This window comes from Pongo abelii, chromosome 5 (genome assembly GCF_028885655.2).
Source record: "Pongo abelii isolate AG06213 chromosome 5, NHGRI_mPonAbe1-v2.0_pri, whole genome shotgun sequence".
In the NCBI taxonomy this organism is placed as follows: Eukaryota; Metazoa; Chordata; class Mammalia; order Primates; family Hominidae; genus Pongo; species Pongo abelii.
The window spans coordinates 39,926,551-39,947,518 of NC_071990.2; the positions used below are offsets into that span (position 1 = coordinate 39,926,551).

A 20,968-nucleotide genomic window follows, 5' to 3' on the forward strand; every position below is an offset into this window, starting at 1 on the left:
GCTTGAAAATAAAAACAAAAAATATATATTTTTATATATCCCACTTACTGTAAAGATTCACACATCTTATTGTGATCATATCAATATGCTTGGTTACTGAATGCTGGCCCAGACCCTTTGTTGCTGTTATATAATATTCTGTACTGTGGGCTTTAGATAAGATATAGTAGACCTATAATTTTGTAAAATAGACTTTAAGATATAAAGAATTGTTAGAGAAAAAATCAATCATTACATAGGATAAAAGAGAGGATTTTCAGGAAGGTGAAACAATTCTAAACTCATAACACAACCTCCAAATATATAAGGCATAAATTGACAGAATTACAAGTAGAAATATATGCATCTGAAGGTTTTTAACACATCTCCCTTGGTTCTTGATAAATCAAACAGAAAAAAAATTCACATGGATATAGCAAACCTGGACCACAAAGTCAACAGGTTTCATCCAAATGGATAAACGTGGAATATTGCAGGAAGTTTTTTAGTTATTAAAAAGACTTAAAACAATTTTAAATTGACTCTTGGAATCATGTATCAGGTGGAGAGTTTGGTCAAATGACCTCTACGATCTCAGCTAACTCTGGGATTGTTTAGTCTAGTTTCAATAAATATTTCACTTACAGATTTAAAATACAGGCCAGGCTTTTCTTTCTTTCAAAACTGGGTAAAGCTCTAGGATGAGTTATAGCTTGAGGTATAAACCTCAACATTCCCACTGTGTTCCACTTTGAGTTTGGTGTGGGGTGGGGATCACCAAGCTAAACCCAAAGAAAACTTCATGGGTGTAGCCCAAAGGGAACCAAATCAAACGAACCAACAATTTTGCACAAATTCCCATGAGCCAAAACCACTGAATTTCACTCAGCAACAAAGACCTATATTAGACCCCCTCATCAACTTGAGCCAAATTTTCCTAAACCTCAGACATGTCAGGACACTGTTAAGTTTGAAAGATGAACAAAAGCCTAGATTTTAAAAGAATTAACTTGAAACTATTCAAGCTTCCATAACATTTTGGAGTCTTTACAATAGAACATTTTGGAGTCTTTACCATGGAATAAAATAACTGAAGAAATAAATCATAAAAGGCCCCAGCACCCTCTTCCAGAGAGCAGTATTTCCTCCTAGACATTCACCGCAGCGGAAAATAAAAAAATTACGTACTGATGTTCAACAAACAAATGACAGCAGCATTTTAAAAGGAAGAATAAGTTACAAAGCACACGTTGAAATAATATGTTGGGCTAAATTTACAACTAACATCTTTGTAAAAACAGACTTGGCCCAAACATCAATTTGTATATACAATTAGAGTTCTGTTATTAAAAACAGATAAAGACAAAAGGAAGCCATCATTTAATTGGTACTAACAGTACCTACTTGTGTGGAAAACAGTGCTGTGTGTACTGATACATGAATTCACATGGCCAAATTTATGATATCTCAGTCTCTTTTTAAAGAGTCCAGTTAATCTGCTTACCTCATATCATTTTTAAGGGATGCATTAGGGCGGTATTATCTTCATGATGCTTACCTTACCACCAGGGGTGAGATACCTAGAAATGGAACGGTAGGGGACAGGGCAAGGAAGATGGAAGAAAAGTTAACAGAGGAGTCATCTGTCCAATGGGATTTTAGATCCTTTGGCTTCTTCTCAAATTCCCTTTGGCTTTTGAACATGTCATTCTCTCTCCATGGAATACTATCCAGAATGTCCAAGTTTCTGAATTGGAGATCAGCCTTACAATCAATGCATAGATAATACATGGCAGGCTTTCTTTTCTTTTCTTTTCTTTTTTGAGACGGAGTCTCACTCTGTTGCCCAGGCTGGAGTGCAGTGGCGCAATCTCGGCTCACTGTAACCTCCACCTCCTGGGTTCAAGCAATTCTCTTGCCTCAGCCTCCCCAGTAGCTGGGACTACAGGCGCATGCCACCATGCCCTGCTAATTTTTTGTATTTTTTTAGTAGAGACGGGGTTTTACCGTGTTAGCCAGGATGGTCTCAATCTCCTGACCTCGTGATCCGCCCACCTCGGCCTCCCAAAGTGCTGGGATTACAGGCGTGAGCCACCATGCCTGGCTGGCGGGGTTTCTTTTCTTACATGGAAGCTGTTATAACCTAACAGTATATCTTAAAAGTTCTGGCATCTCAAATAAAACAAGTATAGTTAGTTTTTTTGTTTGTTTGTTTTGAGGCAGGGTCTCATGCTATTGCCCAGGCTGGAGTGCAGTGGCGTGATCTCAGCTCACTGCAACCTCCACCTCCCAGGTTCAGCAATTCTCATGCCTCAGCCTCCCAAGTAGCTGGGATTACAGGGGCACATCACCACACCTGGCTAATTTTTGTAATTTTAGTAGACACAAAGTTTTGCCATGTTGGCCAGGCTGGTTTTGAACTCCTGACCTCAAGTGATCCGCCCACCTCAGCCTCCCAAAGTGCTGGGATTACAGGCGTGAGCCACCATGCCCGGGTGTATAATTAGTTTTTAATTCAGCAAACTATCAGCTTCTTAAGAGCAGACATGGCACTTTAATATTTGTCAGTAATTCCCGCTGTACCCATCACAGCTCTGGCTTTCAGTGACTATGCACTGACTGGTTTAGATAGGCCTTCAAACAACTTACAGTTCAATACAATAAACAGGAGAACACCAACAGAAAATTCACTAATGCATATATGAAACCGTAGAAGGGAAATGGGTCAGCTGCCTTTCTCATGGATAGATAGTAGAGGGAGACATGATGGGCTTATCAATGAAGACCTTAATCTAAGAACTAAAAGAGAGAGAATGCAGTTTAACAGGCAGTGAAACAAATATCCCATCCTACTCTGCCAACTTGACAAAGACTAGAAATAGGTGTTCATTAAGCCAGCAGCTTTGCTAAAAAGGCCAGTAGAAGATGTAGTAAGTGGTTATAAAAGTAAGGCAATAAGCTAAGGTAGCTACAGAAGTGGTGCTACCATTCCATAAACATATATTTAAAACCCTTTTGGTCCCATTTTATTAGGGAAAATAGGGAATAGAAGAAGGACTGCAGGTGGGGAATGCAAAAGTGAATAAAACACAGTGCTTGTCTTTAGTATGGTCAGTGTACAGAACACAGGCAGATAAATACAATTACAATATGATAAGTGCCATGTATCAAGGACTTTGGGTACAAGGAAGAGGGAATAAATGTGTCTGTCTGATAAAGCCAATAGAAGTTCTCAATAAATGACTTCAAAAAGTAATTCAATGCTGAGAAGTTGAGTCTGGGCAAATAAATACATACAATAAAATAAAATAAAAAGTAACTCAAGACATTTTCATACTATAACATTAAGGCAAAATTTTGATGATCCGATTTGAACATAATGACCATTACAATGAAGGAAAGATCTTCATAATATATCCAAGCTATTTCCATATTTCAGAAGAATACCCAATTAAAAGCAAAAACAAAAAGACCTTCACTTCTCTATTTACAACAAACTGTCAACACCAAATACTTCACTATAGGAACTATATTCTGTTTTGTTTTGTTTCATTTTCTGGCCCTTGTTCATGTATATTTTCATGTATAAAAACAGCACCTGAGGATGTAGCTTTTTATGCTACAAAAAGTAGGAGAGAATACTATTTACCTTAATGTTTAAAAAAAATAACTCTAGAATCTTTTCTTGTCAACAAACCACAATTGCCTTTGAATTTTTTTCTCTTCCTCAACTACCCCTACTTCTTTCAATACTCAAATCCTTCAGCCAGAAACAAACAAAAAACCCAAAGCCAACATTCCATGTAAAATATCAGGGAGGCTAGAGAAAACGCAGGAGGTTCACTAGATAGATCTCACTTCTCATTTCAGAGTCAGAACTCTTCCCTTCCCAATTCCACAGAGAAATGGACAATAAGCAGTTTCATCCTTAGTTTCTGTGGACTGGAAATGCAATTTCTGGCCCTCTGACAAATTCCACTATAACAAAGCCAATAGCACGCCCCATGGAATTCACTATAATGGGATTTTAACTGTATTGGCATTATGTACAACTACAAAGAAAAGTACATCTTAGGGAATGACGAATGTAGGAAGAACTACAGGGGTATGTAGAGTTTGGAAAATTCACCATTTTTTTCTTTCAGAGAAAAAAAATGCTCATCGAAGGGAAATACTGAATTCTGTCAACTACTCATTCCACAGATATTTATGAATACTTACTACATATCATGTGTCAGGCACTGGTCTCACTGCTAGGAATGCAGTAATAAGAAGACAGAAAAGAATCATGTTCTCATGGAACTTATGTATGAATCAGGGAGACACATAATAAATAAACAAGAAAAAGATCAGAAAGCATAAGTACTGTTATGCTTCGCTAAACAATAGTGATACATTCTGTGAAATCCTTCATTCGGAGATTTAGTCCTTGTGTGAACATCATAGCATGTACTTACACAAATCTAGATGGTTTAGCCTACGACACACCCAGGCTATATGGGCATAGCCTGTTGCTGCTAAGGTACATACGTGTGCAGGATGTTACTATACTGAATACTGTAGGCAACTGTAACACAGTACTAAGCATTTGTGTCTCTAAACATATGTAAATATAGAAAAGGTACAGTAAAAATACAGTATTATAATCTTATGGGATATCTTTTGTATATGTGGTCTGTCAATGATCTAAACGTCCTTATGCAGTGCATAATTGAACTATGAAGAGAATGCAAATAAAGTAATGCACTACATTGTGACTAGATAATTTCTTTTTATTTTTTTTGAGATGGAGTCTTGCTCTGTTGCCCAGGCTGGAGTGCAGTGGCACAATCTCGGCTTACTGCAACCTCCAACTCCCGGGTTCAAGCGATTCTCCTGCCTCAGCCTCCTGAGTAGCTGAGATTACAGGTGTGTGCCACCATACCCAGATAATTTTTGTATTTTTAGTAGAGATGGGGTTTCACCATGTTGGTCAGGCTGGTCTCAAACTCCTGACCTTGTGATTCACCCACCTCGGCCTCCCAAAGTGCTGGGATTAGAGGCATGAGCCACCGCGCCAGCCGTGACTAGATATTTCTAATGCGATTGGGAGGTCAGCAAAGCCTTTCTCAGTAAAACTGAGATCTAAGCGATAAGGAGGAAGGACACTTAGAGATAAGGTAACAGGCCAAAGGGCAAGAACAATCTTGTCTTATTTTAGGAAACAAAAGAAAGTTGCTGAGCCTGGGCAAAGGAAAGGAAGAGGTAGGTCTGAGAGGCTGGTAGAGGCCAGATGGCAGGGTTTTACAAACAAGGTAGAGTCTGAGTTTTATGCAAAGTTTGACAGAGGCTTTATAGCACTTTAAACAGGGGGATGATTGGATATGATCTGCATTTTTAAAAGCTCATTTTGGCTAGTGAGTGGTGACTGAACTATAAGTGGCCAAGAGAGTGAAGGGTTAGAGGATTGCTGCAAAACTGATTAAGGTGGTAGTAATGAAAATGGAGACAAACTGATTGATTCAGGAGATACTTTAGAGTTCAATTGACAGGACCTGCTGAAGGGAGATGAGGAAAAGAGCAAATCAGAATGACTGGAGCCATTTACTAAGAAAAGGATAATTGACGGAGGACAGATTTGGATAAAAAGGATCAAGAGTTCCTTAAAATATATCAACTTTTAGACGTTCATAAATACCCAAGTGGAGATGTCAAGAATGTGACTAGATACAGATGTCTGGAGTTCTGGGGAGAGATCAGAGCTAGAGATACAGATTTGAGAATCAATAACATAAAGATTATACTCAAAGTCATGGAACTGAATGAGATCATAAAGGGATCAAGAAGAGAAGACTTAGTCCAAGGATGGAGCTATCAGTGTTAAGGGCTCATGAAGGAGAGGAGGAATAGGCAAAGAAGACAGAAGAACAGCTGAGTGGGTAAGGGAATAGGATAGTGTGTGTCCGTTTGGGTCATCCTCTGGAAATCTGACACCAAGATGGAATTAGATGTACAAGAGAGATATAAAAGAGAAGGAAGCAGGATTAGGTGATGAGAGGTTCAAACCTGGTATAGATCTGACATCTGTGAAAGAAGACAGGGATAGAAGGATTAGGTAGGAAGAGCTCAGTTCTAAGAAAGACTTGACCTAGTCAAAGGGGAGTTTGGATTCAACATTGCCAATTAGAAGATTCTCATGTAATGAAAGAATGTTCCAATTCTAGTATCCCCATCATGCTCAGTTATTGACTGGGAACACTCCAAGGAAGCCTGGATTGTGTTTCCACTGTGTTCAATCTAGGGGTATGGTAGCTGAAGGCTGCTAGTCAGCTCTTGCCCTGCACCAGGTACTCATGAAGGGAGACACAGGACACTTCCATAGCCACCACAGTGTGATGTTATGAAAATTAAGAGTAGGCCGGGTGCAGTGGCTCATGCCTGTAATCCCAGCATTTTGGGAGGCCAAGGCAGGTGGTTTGCCTGAAGTCAGGAGTTCGAGACCAGCCTGACCAACGTGGAGAAACCCCATCTCTACTAAAAATACAAAAATTACCTGTAATCCTAACACTTTTGGAGGCCAAGGTGGGTGATCACCTGAGGTTGGGAGTTCAAGGCCAGCCTGACCAACATGGAGAAACGCTGTCTCTACTAAAAATACAAAATTAGCTGGGCGTGGTGACACATGCCTGTAATCCCAGCCACTTGGGAGGCTGAGGCAAGAGAATCACTTGAACCCGGGAGGCAGAGGTTGCAGTGAGCCGAGATCGCAGCATTGCACTCCAGCCTGGGCAACAAGAGCAAACCTCTGTCTCAAAAAAAAAAAAAAAAAAAAAAAAATGCAAAAATTAGCTGGGAGTGGTGGCAGGTGCCTGTAATCCCAGCTACTCCGGAGGCTGAGGCAGGAGAATCACTTGAACCTAGGGGACGGAGGTTGCAGTGAGCCGAGATTGGACCACTTCACTCCAGCCTGGAGTGAAACTCTGTCTCGAAAAAAATAAAAAAGAAAGAAAATTAAGAGTAAACAAGTATTTTAAAGAGGAGGAGGAAGAAATTTAGCCCTGTCAAATGCTGCTTAAAGATCAAATAGGACAAGAATGGGTACATGACCATGCTTTCAGGCAACATGAACATCACTAATGACTCTAACAAGCAAGAGCAGTCTCAGCAGGGCAGAGAAGACAGACAGAAGCCCAGTTGGAGAGGCTTCAGAAATAAATGGGAAGTGAAGTATAGGCAAGAGGACAGACAACTCTTTTCAGGTAGTTTTTGTGGGAAAGGGGAGCACAGAAATGGGAAATAGCTAGAAGGGATGCGAGTAAATGAAGGTCATTGGTTTATTTTAAGAGAGCAGATACTACAATGTACTGATGAGAATGATCTCATAGAGTTGGAAAAATCAGCGATGCTGTGCAAAGAAGAAAACTGCAAGTGCAATATACTTGAGATGGCAAGACAACAAGGCCTCAGGAAACAAATGGAGGACTGGCCTTTGTCAGAGACAGTAGAGCTCTGACTACAGTAACAGGAGGGAGGCCAAGGAATTAGGTGCAGATGCAGGCTGGCAGATATGATGTGGGAGAATGAGGCTGTACTTGATTGGTTGGGTCTATTTACTCAGCAAAGTATGAGGAAGCTGAAAGTGAGAGCAAGGGAAGGGAATGTAGGAAGTTTGAGAAGAACCAAATTGGGAAACAGTCATCTCTGACAGTGAGAAGGTGAACATACCAGAAAAGCATATTAGGACTGTAAGGCTGCACTGAGTGCCCATTTGAAATATGCAGGCATGAGTCTATAGTGAGTTCAATCATCTCAGTTAATATTTTACTCCAGCAATATTCAGCAGCCCAGCCATAGAGATAGAGTAGGTGGATGATCGAGTTTAACCAGAGGGGAAATTTTACTGAGTATATGACAGGAAAAGAAATGGAAGGCTTAAATGGTGTTTCTTGACCATGGGTCCAACCCCACATGGGGCACAGTAGTTGCCAGCAGGCAGAACTGATGTTTGAACGGTCATAGCCCCTCCAACTTTCCAACGCTCTAGAAAAACTTCTACTCCTATTTTCCCCTCTGTTTGGGCAATCTCTTTATTTACTTTTCCTTTGTAGCAAATTAAACTCACAGATACTGACGTTTTTAATGAATACAATGCAAAAATCTGCTGCATAAATCTACTTTTGTTTTAATTGATTTTTATTTTTTTTATTTTTTTTATTTTTTTTTTAGGTTTTCTTTTTTTTTTTTTCTTTTATTATTATTATTATTATTATTACTATACTTTAGGTTTTATGGTACATGTGCGCAATGTGCAGGTAAGTTACATATGTATACATGTGCCATGCTGGTGCGCTGCACCCACCAACTCGTCATCTAGCATTAGGTATATCTCCCAATGCTATCCCTCCCCCCTCCCCCCACCCCACAACAGTCCCCAGAGTGTGATGTTCCCCTTCCTGTGTCCATGTGTTCTCATTGTTCAATTCCCACCTATGAGTGAGAATATGCGGTGTTTGGTTTTTTGTTCTTGCGATAGTTTACTGAGAATGATGATTTCCAATTTCATCCATGTCCCTACAAAGGACGTGAACTCATCATTTTTTATGGCTGCATAGTATTCCATGGTGTATATGTGCCACATTTTCTTAATCCAGTCTATCATTGTTGGACATTTGGGTTGGTTCCAAGTCTTTGCTATTGTGAATAATGCCGCAATAAACATACGTGTGCATGTGTCTTTATAGCAGCATGATTTATAGTCCTTTGGGTATATACCCAGTAATGGGATGGCTGGGTCGAATGGAATTTCTAGTTCTAGATCCCTGAGGAATCGCCACACTGACTTCCACAAGGGTTGAACTAGTTTACAGTCCCACCAACAGTGTAAAAGTGTTCCTATTTCTCCACATCCTCTCCAGCACCTGTTGTTTCCTGACTTTTTAATGATTGCCATTCTAACTGGTGTGAGATTTTTAATGACTTTTTTTGAAATTTTATTCTTTCATAATGAGGGTTGGATTTTAAACCATCTCTGTACGTAAATATATCTTCTTATTTGGATGGCAGATGAAAGAGCCTTTTGATGAAAATAAACAAAAGAGCTCAACATGACATCTTCTTTGCCAGGACAATTGAATAAATCATATTTTATAAGGTGTTTAGCTTAATAGATCTGTCTGGATTTCAAATGTACATAAAATGCTTTTTTAAACAAAAGGCATTACCACATTGATCTTTTTTTGACAATTTGCCTTGAAAAATAGATGCAACCAGAATTGCCCCTTTTATTTTAACAAACCTTTGAAAATGCAGTTAAAATATACTTTCTCTATGCAAAAACATTTGATGGAAAAGATGCTAATTATGCCAATCATATGACAAATGGAAACTTTTTAATAAGCAGCTTTCTCTTATAGTCTTAAAGCTACAGTTTATTTCAGAATAAGTCTTAAATACAACACCAAGGTAAGTAGTTTGAGAAAATATAAATGATTGCTTGTGTTCACAGATTTGATTTTCTGGCCAAATTCCCTAGTTTGGCAGTTTTAGCCCATGGTAATATCAAATAGGATTCCAGGCAAGCAGAGTGAACTGCAAAGAAACCCTGGTTTTCTCTCATAACCTAACCCCCCACATTAGAAAAAAACGACTGTGAACAAATTTGTCAAAACCAGGACCTTCACTATAGAATAACCACCCAAGACCCAAAGCATAAACAACCACTCATTCTATTGTACTCTTTTTAACAATAAGAACACCTGAATCATTAATGAATGTTTTTTTCTTCTTTGAGCTCCTAGAAACCAATTGCATTTTTAAAGCTAGTGTATACCTGAGACCAGTATAATTATAGGCTACCGTTCTATGACATTTTAATGATCCAAAGATCCCAAAATAAAGAACAGGGCTGGTTTTTTATTTTTAGCATTTTAGCATGAAGAAATGAAACTACATTTTAGGAGGCTGCTGTGTTGGAAGAAATTTCAGCTGCCAAATAAGTCATTTAGAAGCAGTATTCTGTAGCAACCCAGGATACCTAGAGTCCAGAATCAACACACTGCAGCTGCATTCAATAGCAGCGCCACAACACAAGCCCAAGAGGATGGAAAATGTGACCAGTTACACCAAAGATGAATATGGAAGACAATGAACAATGAATAATGAGTGGTGAAAGTAGGAGGCAGGGCAGAAGAAGACACATCCCCCAACACAAAGCAGACAACAAAATGACGACTACGTCAGTTCTGGGAACAAACCGACAGGACCAAAATTATGTAGAAACTAGGTCATTCTGAGAAATGAATACTAACGCCCAACATCGGGCTCTTAAGAAAAGAAAGAAGCTAAATTTGAGCCTTTGAGAGTTCATATTTTAAAGAGAATACTTAGTTGTTGGCAAAGAATTGTTCTCTAAAAGGGCTGAAAGTAATAAGTAAAATTTGAACCTCTTATTCCTTAACATCAAAGAGTATCATTCTTTCATTCTTTCCTGGGTAAAAGGGAAAAAATAATCAGCATCTTTTGAAGTATGCAGATGAAAGGGCTAGGTGGGGAAGAATGATAATTTGGGTGATCAACCTTATCTGTCGTCAACATGATTAATTTTAATACATTTTGTTAGTATAAATATTCCTAAAGCAACAATGTAATAACTGTGTTATACATATTATTATACTTAGGTTAAAATCATGTAGGCTGCAGCCAGACTTTCTGGTCTCAAATCCTGGCTTTATCACATATTAGCCATGCAACCTTTGCAGGTCATTGAGTGTAGCTGTGCTGCACTTTCCTTTTCCATAGAATGAGATACTTTTCTAGCTGAGAGGATTATTTAATTACTCCACGTAAAGCACTATATCAACAAGGACCCCAGTAGGAAATAGATGGCATATTCCATTCATAGAGGGTCTTGTGACAAAGATGTGTGTGTGTATACAGGGGAACCACTAAGAATAGTGCTGAAACCTGGGGCTAGCAGTAGATTTGTTAACCCCCATAGGCCTGAAAGGTTACTGGAATCCAAAAGGAGTGAGAAAGTTCTACAGAATAGGTGGTCTTGAGAAGGAACTGATCTTCAGTCTGGAGAAACTGCCAATCCAGGGTGACCTTGCAGGGGAGAATGCAAGGGGGAAACATATTTTGAGTTCACTGTCCTCGCCTTTGATCTCCTGCTGGGGTTTCCCATTGGCTGACCCCACTGGGAGGCCAGAGGGCAGGAAGCAGGTTACTGAGCCCACACAGGTCAGCCTACCGGGACAGACAGCAGATGGAGAAGGAAAGACAGGAGATCTCTTCACAGCAGGGCAAATGAAGAGATCCCACTCAAGCACTTCACTGTACTGGGAACCACCTGATGACTAAACATCTTACTTTTGCCAAATATATATGGCTGTAATGAATGTAATTACATCATATTAATCAGTACCAGTTGTGAGGATAAATGCACCGAGATAGAAGTTCACATGAATATAACCCTATTTTCATTTGATAGATATTGGCCAGGAACTCATTGTTTATTCAATATATTATGGCCCAGGAGAAAAGAATGAGAAAAGAAGTACTACAGGAACGAGTAGTAGCCTTTCTCAGATTTCCCAAGAAGCTGCCACAGCATTTTGTAACCAAGCCAAACCCATAAAGAGAAGTGTGGTAAGGTACACCTCTGAGACATATTCCCCAGAGCCTTGGGCTTGTGCAATAAAAACAAATGGAGAGTCATGAGGAGGAAGTGGAGAACTGTATACAATCTGCCTTTTTATTTACTGTGAATAAAGATGATCTAAATCTGAAGGATATTCACTGTAGAAAATTCTTAGAAATAGCAACCTGCAATCCACTTTCTTAGCTCAATACTTAGAAATATAATGTAAATCCAGCCTGGGTAGCATAGTGAGACTCCATCTCTATGAAAAATAAAAAGTTAGCCCAGTGTGTGCCACTACATCTGGATAATTTTTTATTTGTAGTCCCAGTTATTTGGGAGGCTAAAGTGGGAGGATCACTGGAGCCCAGGAGTTCGAGGCTGCAGTAAACTATGATTGCATCACTGCACTCTAGCCTGGTGACAGTGTGAGACGCTGTCTGCAAAAAAAAGAAAAGACAAGAAAAGAAAAGAAAAGAGAAAAGAAATATAACAAATATGAAAATATATTAGTTGATTTGAGATTTGATTTAAAAATGCAAAATGCAGCTGGGTGCAGTGGCTCATGCCTGAAATCCCAGCACTTTGGGAGGCGAAATTGCTTGAACCCAGGAGTTTCAGGCAAGCCTGGGCAACATAGTGAAACCCTGTCTCTACAACAAATACGAAAATTAGCTGAGTGTGGTGGTGCGTGCCTGTGGTCCCAGCTACTTAGAAGGCTGATGTGGGAGGATTGCCTGAGCCTAGGGAGGCTGAGGCTGCAATGAGCCCTGATCACACCACTGCACTCCAGCCTGGGTGACAGGGTAAGAACCTTTCTCAAAAAATAGTAATAATAATAAATAAAAATGCAAAATGCAAGAATTAACAAACATCAGGTCAGTCATGAATTCTGCTGTCATATAATTTATTTTTTGTTTTTCTTTTTTTTTCGCAGGGCCAAGGTCTCACTCTGTCACCCAGGCTAGTGCAGTGGCACAAACACGGCTCACTGCATCACTGCAGCCTTGACCTCCTGGACTCAAGGTATCCTCCCCACTCAGCCTCCCAAGTAACTGGACCCACAGGCATACACCTCCATGCTAAGCTAATTTTTAAAATTTTTGTAGAGACCGTGTCTTGCTATGTTACCCAGGCTGGTCTTAAACTCCTGGGCTCAGGCAATCTTTCCACCTCAGCCTCCAAAAGTGCCGGGATTAAAAACTTCAGGTGTGAACCATCGCACCCAGTCAGTATAGGTTAACAATAATGTACATTTCAGTATATATTTGGTTATGAAGCCAAACATATTGAAAGATGCCATTTTAAATTTTATTTAAAAATCACATTTTTAATTATCTAAATTCAAATACAAGAAAGTGTGTGCCATTTGTTAAATAGGGAAAACTTAAAACAATTCTTGCTATTTATATAATGTGAATATTATTAAATTTTATTAGGATAAACTATATAATGTAACATTTACTAATACAGTGATATAAACTAAAATAATGCTTCCTTTTATCTGTATGCCAAATGATTACATAATTTAAAACTTCCTGAAGGGAGTTTTCAATAATATATTATCGTGAAAGAGTGAGAGTATCGGAAAGGGTGATAGGCACTGATGCAAAGTAATGATGTCAACGGCACTAGGGAAATAGGAAGAGGACAATTCTGGAAAGTTCCCGCATATGAGTCCTTGAATAAGGAACTTGTACTTCATTCTGCAGACAATAGTAAGTCACTGAAGGAGGGAAAGAGTAGAATTGGTACAATATTTCTGAATGATTAACCAGGCAGTGCAAGATGGCATGGACAGGGAGTGTCTACAGCAGGAGGCTGGGTAGGCAAGTGGGTGGGCAGAAACCTGAATGAGGGCAGTGTAGGGAACAGACAAGCAGGGACAGACAGGAGGGAGAAGGGGAAGGGGAAGTAAAGACGAGGAGGGAAGGAGGGAAAGATCCTCCTGTGGAAGAAGAATGAACAGGACTTGTTATTGGCCAGGACAAGAGTAAAGGAGGACTCAAGGTAACCTAGGAGTGTCAAGCATAATAAACACTGCTGTGCCACCAACAGGAGAGAGCTCAAGAAGAGTGGCCAATGGGGGACTGCAGGTAAGCTGAGAAACCAGCAAGGGGAGAACAGAGCAGGATCCAGATGGAAATGGCTGCAGGCAGAGGAAAATGCAGCCACAGAAGAGGGTCCTCTGCGTAGTTCAGTGCACTGATGGAGATGTGAACTTCAGCAAAGGAAATTTACAGACAAGTTTGCAGGGATAAGGGTTTTACATAGGGTTGTCCAATAAAATACAGTTAAATTTGAATTTCACAGAAACAATGAATAATTGTATGGGTATGACCCATGCAACATTTGGGACATATTTATACTAAAAACGTGTTCACCATTTATCTGAAATTCACATTTAACTGGGAGTCCTATATTTTTCATTTCCTAAATCTGGCAACCCTGGTTGGAACTGAATTAGGAGATAAACTTCTGAAAGAAGCAAACTTAGCTGGAAACAAAGCTCCATGTAGTAAGGATAGTAAAGAGAAATATTTCTGAGAGAAGAGGAAAGGAAGAGAGGCTAAGAAAAAAGATAGATGCATGTGAGGTAGCAGAAAGGGAAAAGCTCCCTCATGATAACCTTTCTCAAAAAAAGTCAGTGTCGAAAATGCTCAGTGTGGAGATAATTAAGAGCCTAAGGGCAAGTGAATATACAAAAACTTCTGCTCACTTTTGTAAGTTATATTTCTTGGAGGAAGGCTAAAGACCTTGAAATTCCTTTCAACCCTAGGTTTCTGTGACTCAAGCTTTTCATGCATAAATGTTTCAATGTTTTGGGCTACATAATTTTTTATATTATTAGAATTTCTATGTATGAAAACAGAACTGTGTTATTTAATGTAGCCATATAAATGACAATCTTATAAAGATTGCTTGGTGGTGATTCCATTAATAAAAAGCAAAATGACTAAGTTTTTATGAGAAAAACATGTTTACATAAGTAAAATGCATACGTAAGAGAAAAGCTATTGTTAGAAGACAATATTGGCATCAAATGGAACACTGAAAATCTGTCAGTTTAAAACATGCCACTTTGGGGGAAAAATACTATATAACTGCACTGGTGCCTCATCCTGAAGACCTTGGGAACCGCAGACTTGCTGGGTTGATCCAGTTCCTGTAGGACTGAGATAGAAAATAAGATAGGAATTTTTACTTCTTACAGTCACCATGTAACACCGTGGCCAATTTAACAGAATACAGGATACATTTCTATTAAAAAACAAAAACAAACCAAAAGGAACAAACCAAGACTAACATGTGTTAATTAACAATACAAGGGAAAACATTTGGAAGATACTACTCCAGATAAAAACATAGATTTCTTCACTTGAACCTGGGAGGCGGAGCTTGCAGTGAGCCACTGCACTCCAGCCTGGCGACAGAGTGAGACTCTGTTTCAAAACAAAAACAAAAACATAGATTCTTCAGCATTCAGGAAATAACTCTTTAGTGTGTAGAGCAAAAATGTAAATCATTGTCCTCAGAACATCTCAACCTGGTCAATAAAGAACTTGCAAACAAACCTGTCTCCCCTGCCCTGATTCTTCTCATTTCTATCTTCCAATATTTTGGTAGAGCAAAAAACCAACAAAAGCTCAAACTTAAAACTAAAGAAAATCAGCTTTTCTGTGCTTACTTTTAAACAATCACCTAACTTTCCTCAAAGTACATATTGCCATTCTTTTCATAACATGATGGTCACATGGAGACACTGTGCAGTCTGGTTTTGTTTGAGGTCACTATAATAGATATTCAGAATCATGCACAGGAAGAATTACATTGTGGAAGCTTCGCGCTTGTTGCTGGTACGTCTAATCTCAGGTTCATAATATCAGGTAAGTTGCCAAGCACTTTCTCAATAAGCTAAAACTATGATAGAATGATGGTTATATCATTGAGATATTTCTGAACCTCCATTCATTACTTATTTTGCCAAGTAATTTCTAAGGAGAAACATTTTTACCATACCTGCACTTTAATAAATTTACTCATGGCTAATTAATATACAACCCTGTTGTACTCTTACTGGTCCTTGAAGGATTTGTAATACGTGAGATGAAACAGAAGAGTTATCCTCCATATTTTTTTCATTAGAGAAGAGTATACTGTACTTAATGTACAAATCCTCACTTTTAAAAGTCATGTAACAATGCACCTGCTAGTTAGGACAGAAATGAAGTCGCCTCTAAGCATCAAAAGTATAACTATCATAAACAACTCTCTTCTATCAATTCCCTTAGGGAAGAACAGATTCACATAGGTGGTAATGAAAGGGCATATGAGTCACTAGTGGTCACACATGGAATTGGCGTACAGCTGCGCTGCCCAGATCAAGGTAAGCATATGCCCCTGGGAAGTTGGTACTATGAGAATATCCTCCAGAAGCCACTTTTTTTTAGCTCATCTGACTGAGGCCTTAAACAAAGAGGAAGAGGGCTGTTAAGGGCACCATAGTAGCACAAATCCAGAGATATTAAGACTTTCGTAACTCAAGTCACAAGGTCTTCCAGCTCAATAACTAATGCTTGATGCATATCTTAGGAGATAAAGTGTGAAGGAGAGATGCCTGGCTGCCTCCCAATAGTTATTCTCTCCTTCTCTAGTAACCAAACCCCAGATTTTAACTGGATACACCGTCACCCAACTAAAAGAATTATATTTCCCTGACTCACTTACAGCTTGGTATTACCATGTGACTAAGTTATGGCTAATGAGCTCTATGTGGTGTGTGTAACTGTCAATAATTATCTTTAAAAAGGTCCTCAGGGACTACTATGAAGATCTCTATGCATATAAACTAGAAAATCTAGAGAAAATAGATAAATCCTAGAAACACACAATCTCCCAAGACTGAAACAGGAAGAAACAGAAATCTTGAAAAGACTGTTCCAAAATGGAATCAGTAATAAAAAAAATCTACCAACCAAAAAGAGTCCTGAGCCAGAAGGATTTATAGGAGAATTCTACCAGATGTACAAAGAAGAGCTGGTACCATTTCTACTAAAACTATTCCAAAGAATTTAGGAGGAAGGACTCCTTCCTAACTCATTCTATGAAACCAGCATCATCCTGATACCAAAATCTGGCAAAGACACAACAAAAAAGAAAACTATAAGCCAATATCACTGAAGAACATAGATTGCAAAAATCCTCAAGAAAATACCAGCAAACCAAATCCAGCAGTACATCAAAAAGTTAATTCACCATGATCAGTTGGATCTTATTCCTGGGATGCAAAGATGATTCAATATACACAAATCAATAAATGTGATTCACCAAATAGAATTAAAAACAAAAACCATATGATCATCTCAATAGCTATGGAAAAAGCATTCAATAAAAGCCAACATCCCTTCATGGTAAAAACCCCTCAACAAATGAGGCATCAAAAGAATACCTCAAAATAATAAAAGCCATCTATGACAAACCCACAGCCAATGTCATACTGAATGGGCAAAAGCTGGAAGCATTCTCCTTAAGAACTGCAGCAAGGCAAGGATGTCCACTCTCACCACTCCTACTCAACATAGGACTGGAAGTCCTACCCAGAACAGTCAGGCAAGAGAAAGAAATAAAAGGCATCCAAACAAAAAAAGAAGAAGTCAAATTATTTCTTCACTGATGATACGTTTCTATACCTAGAAAACCTTAAGGATTCTGCCGAAAATCTCCTAGACCTAATAAATGACTTCAGCAAAGTCTCAGGATACATAAATCAATATACAAAATCACTATCATTCCTATACACCAATAACATTCAAGCTGTGAACCAAATCAAGAATGCAATCCCATTTATAATAGCCACACACACCAAAAAAATACCTAATACCTAGCACTAGATTTAGCAAAGGAGGTAAAGATCTCTACAAGAAGAACGACAAGACACTGCTGAAAGAAATCATAGGTGATACAAACAAATGGAAAAGTATTCTATGTTCATGGATTGGAAGAATCAATATTACTAAAATGTCCATACTGCCCAAAGCAATGGAATAATTCAACACTTTTCCTATTAAATTACCAACATCATTTTTCACAGAATTAGAAAAAAACCACCCTAAAATTTACATGGAACCAAAAACAAGCTCAAAGAGTCAAAACAATCCTAAGCAAAAAGAATAAAGCCAGAAGTATCACATTACCCAACTTCAAACTACACTACAAGGCTACAATAATCAAAAAAGCATAATAGTATTACAAAAACAGACACATAGGCCAATGGAACATAATAGAAACCCCTGAAATAAAGCTGCACACCTACAACCAACTGATTTTTGGCAAAGTTAACAAAAATAAACAATAGGGAAAGGATACACTATTGAATAAATGGTGCTGAGAAAACTAGCTAACCATATGAAAAAGAATGAAACTGGACACCTACCTCTCACCATATATAAAAATTAACTCAGTAGACTAAAAACTTAAATGAAAGGCCTCAAACGATAAAATTTCTGAAAGAAAACCTAGGAAATACCCTTCTAGACACTGGGCTTGGCAAGGAATTTTTAACTTTAAGTTCTCAAGAGCAAATGCAACAAAAACAAAAATTGACAATTGAACTAAAGAGCTTCTGCAAAGCAAAAGAAACTATCAACAGGGCAAACAGACAACCTACAGAGTGGAAGAAAATATCTGTAAACTATGCATCTGACAAAGGACTAATATCCAGACTCTATAAGGAACTTAAACAAATAAATAAGAAAAACACAAACAACCACATTGAAAAGTGGACAAAGAACAAACACTTCTCAAAAGAAGATATACAAATGGCGAACCAACATAAAAAATGCTCAACATTACTAATCATCAGAGTGATGCAAACCAAAACTACAATAGGATACCATCTCACACCAGTCAGAATTGCTATTATTAAAAAGTCAGAAAATAACAGATGTTGTCAAGGTTGCAGAGAAAAGGGAATCTTTCTACACTGCTCGTGAGAATGCAAATTACTTCAGCCCCTGTGGAAAGCAATTTGGAGATTTCTCAAAGAACTAAAAATAGAATGACCTTTAGACCCAGAAAACCCAATACTGGGTATATACTCAAAAGAAAACAAATCCTTCTACCAAAAAGACACCCGCACTCATATGCTCATCACAACACTATTCACAATGGCAAAGACATGGAATCAACACAGGTGCCCATCAACGGTGGACTGGATAAAGAAAATGTGGTATATATACACCATGGAATACCACACAGCCACAAAAAAGAATGAAATCATGTCCTTTGCAGCAGCATTATCCTAAGTGAGTTAACACAGAAACAGAAAATCAAATGCCACATGTTCTCATGTATAAGTGGGAGCTAGGCATTGAGTAAACAAAGACACAAAGATGCAAACAATAAACACTGGGCATTCCAAAAAGGGGGAGTGGAGGGGAGGAAGGAGGAAGAGGAACAAGAGTTGAAAATCTACCCATTAGGTACTATGTTCACTACTTGGGCAATGGGATTATTAGAAGCCCAAACCTCAGAACCATGTAATATACCCATGTTATACACCTGCATATGTACCCCTGAATCTAAAATTTAAAAATAATAGTACTAAACATTCTCTTTAAAAATGAGGGGCTCCAAACTTCTTTTCCCACTTTTTCCTTCCTATTGCCTAGAAGGTACATAATTGAGCTGGAGTTCAAGCAGCCATCCTGTATCACAAGGTGATGTGATAAACATGGTGCAACAGCAAGGGAGAAGGAGCTTGAGTCCCTAGTGACCAGGAAGCTGCCAATACGGCCTTGGACTGCCTACCTGCAGGTTTCTTGTATGTAAAATAGTAAGTGCTTATGACTTTAAGTCATTATTGTCTTAAGTTTTTCTTCACAGATGAATCTACACCTCACGGATTCAACTAGAATGTGTGTGTGTGTGTGTGTGTGTGTGTGTGTGTGTACAGTATATAATATATAAATACATACATTATAAAAGAGCTAACATGCACTAGGCTCCTACTACGTGTCAGGCTGTAAATACTTTGAGATATTGTGTATGTGTGTGTATCTCAAAGTTTGTGTGTGTGTGTGTCCAGTGTAAATACTGGACACACACACACACATCTCAAAGTATGCACAGCCTGAAACATAGTAGGAACCTAATTCATGTTAGCTCTTTTTTTAATCTAGTATAACTACAACCAACCCAAAATGTATAGGTATCTGTAAACCTCCCATGGTTAGACAGATGGCAGAATTAGAAAAAAAAAAAACAACAGTTGTTAGATGCCACAGGTAAAGCCAAAATGTGAATAAGCCCTACTCTTTTTTATTTTCTATAGTCATCTCTAAAAGTCCTCAACCCTGAAATATCTCCTAGGTATCTTCTAATTGATTTGGGTTTGTTTACTTTTCCTATTAAGCCAAAGTGGAGGTTTATCTGCCCAGTTTGTTTTCTTATCTCTCTTCTCTGGCATCACCAACTTCTGTCCTTTGGCGAAACCTCTCCCTATTTTCAAATGGTGCAGATAGGACTGACAATCAGGTTGAGGAAGCCAAGGTAATCAAAGTGACAGTGATTGGTCTGGGAATGGGGATGTGACTCCAGAATCCTCATGTGGAAATTCTACTGAAGCTAGTAGAAAGGACAATGTCCTGTCTTGAGGGTCGTGGTTCATAAGCCTATCAAGTTGGTGCTGTCGGCCACATAGAGGAAACTGAGATTGAAGTCAACATATTTCTAGATTTCCTAGTTATGTAAGCCAATAAATTCCCTTTTGCAGGGGGTTTCCATCTCTTGTCATTGAAAAAGATCTGAAGACTAATATTAGACTAACCATTTTTCTTTTTCCTTTCTTTTTTTTTTTTTTTTTTTTTTTTTTTAGACAGTCTTGCTCTGTTTGCCAGGCTGCAGTACAGTGGCATGATCTCTGCTCACTGCGACCTCAGCCTCCCAGGTTCAAGTGATTCTCTTGCCTCAGCCTCCCGAGTAGCTGGGATCACAGGCATGCACCACACACTCGGCTAATCTTTTTTTGTATTTTTAGTAGAGACGGGGTTTCTTTGTGTTGGCCAGGCTGGTCTCAAACTCCTGACCTCAGGTGATCCACCCACCTCAGCCTCCCAAAGTGCTGGGATTACAGGCATGAGCCACCGCACCCGGCCTAGACTGATCATTTTTCTATGTGACCTAACAAGTTCCCTGGCATATTAAGGATAAAACAGATTGGGAAACTACAGAATCAACAACTTTTCAGTATCTATCTTAACATCTCCTTAGCACCTTACATTGTTTACTCATCTAATATTACTCATATAATTATTAATATCACATGGAAATTGGGAAATCTTTGCAGCAATGACTTCATCTAATATGGATATG

General features: G+C 38.7%; 1 protein-coding gene and 1 long non-coding RNA gene across 4 annotated transcripts in view; one reads left to right on the plus strand and one right to left on the minus strand.

The window, feature by feature from the left end:
• Window positions 1-20,968, minus strand: part of KIF6 (kinesin family member 6) — a 386,393-nt gene that overhangs the window by 338,090 nt on the left and 27,335 nt on the right. Inside the window, exon 4 of one of the 3 annotated variants that reach the window (XM_002816852.4) lies at window positions 14,479-14,770. The exons of the other annotated variants lie outside the window; for them this stretch is intronic. Within the exon in view, the coding sequence (XP_002816898.2) occupies window positions 14,659-14,770 (112 nt within the window). The 3' untranslated portion in view covers window positions 14,479-14,658. Of the gene's footprint in view, window positions 1-14,478; window positions 14,771-20,968 lie in introns of those variants that run through there. 3 annotated transcript variants of the gene reach the window in all.
• LOC129060229 (uncharacterized) lies at window positions 5,815-19,425 on the plus strand. Its single transcript, XR_008526771.2, has 4 exons — window positions 5,815-5,897; window positions 12,534-12,622; window positions 15,889-15,983; window positions 19,267-19,425. It is a non-coding gene; the product is annotated as an uncharacterized LOC129060229 (long non-coding RNA).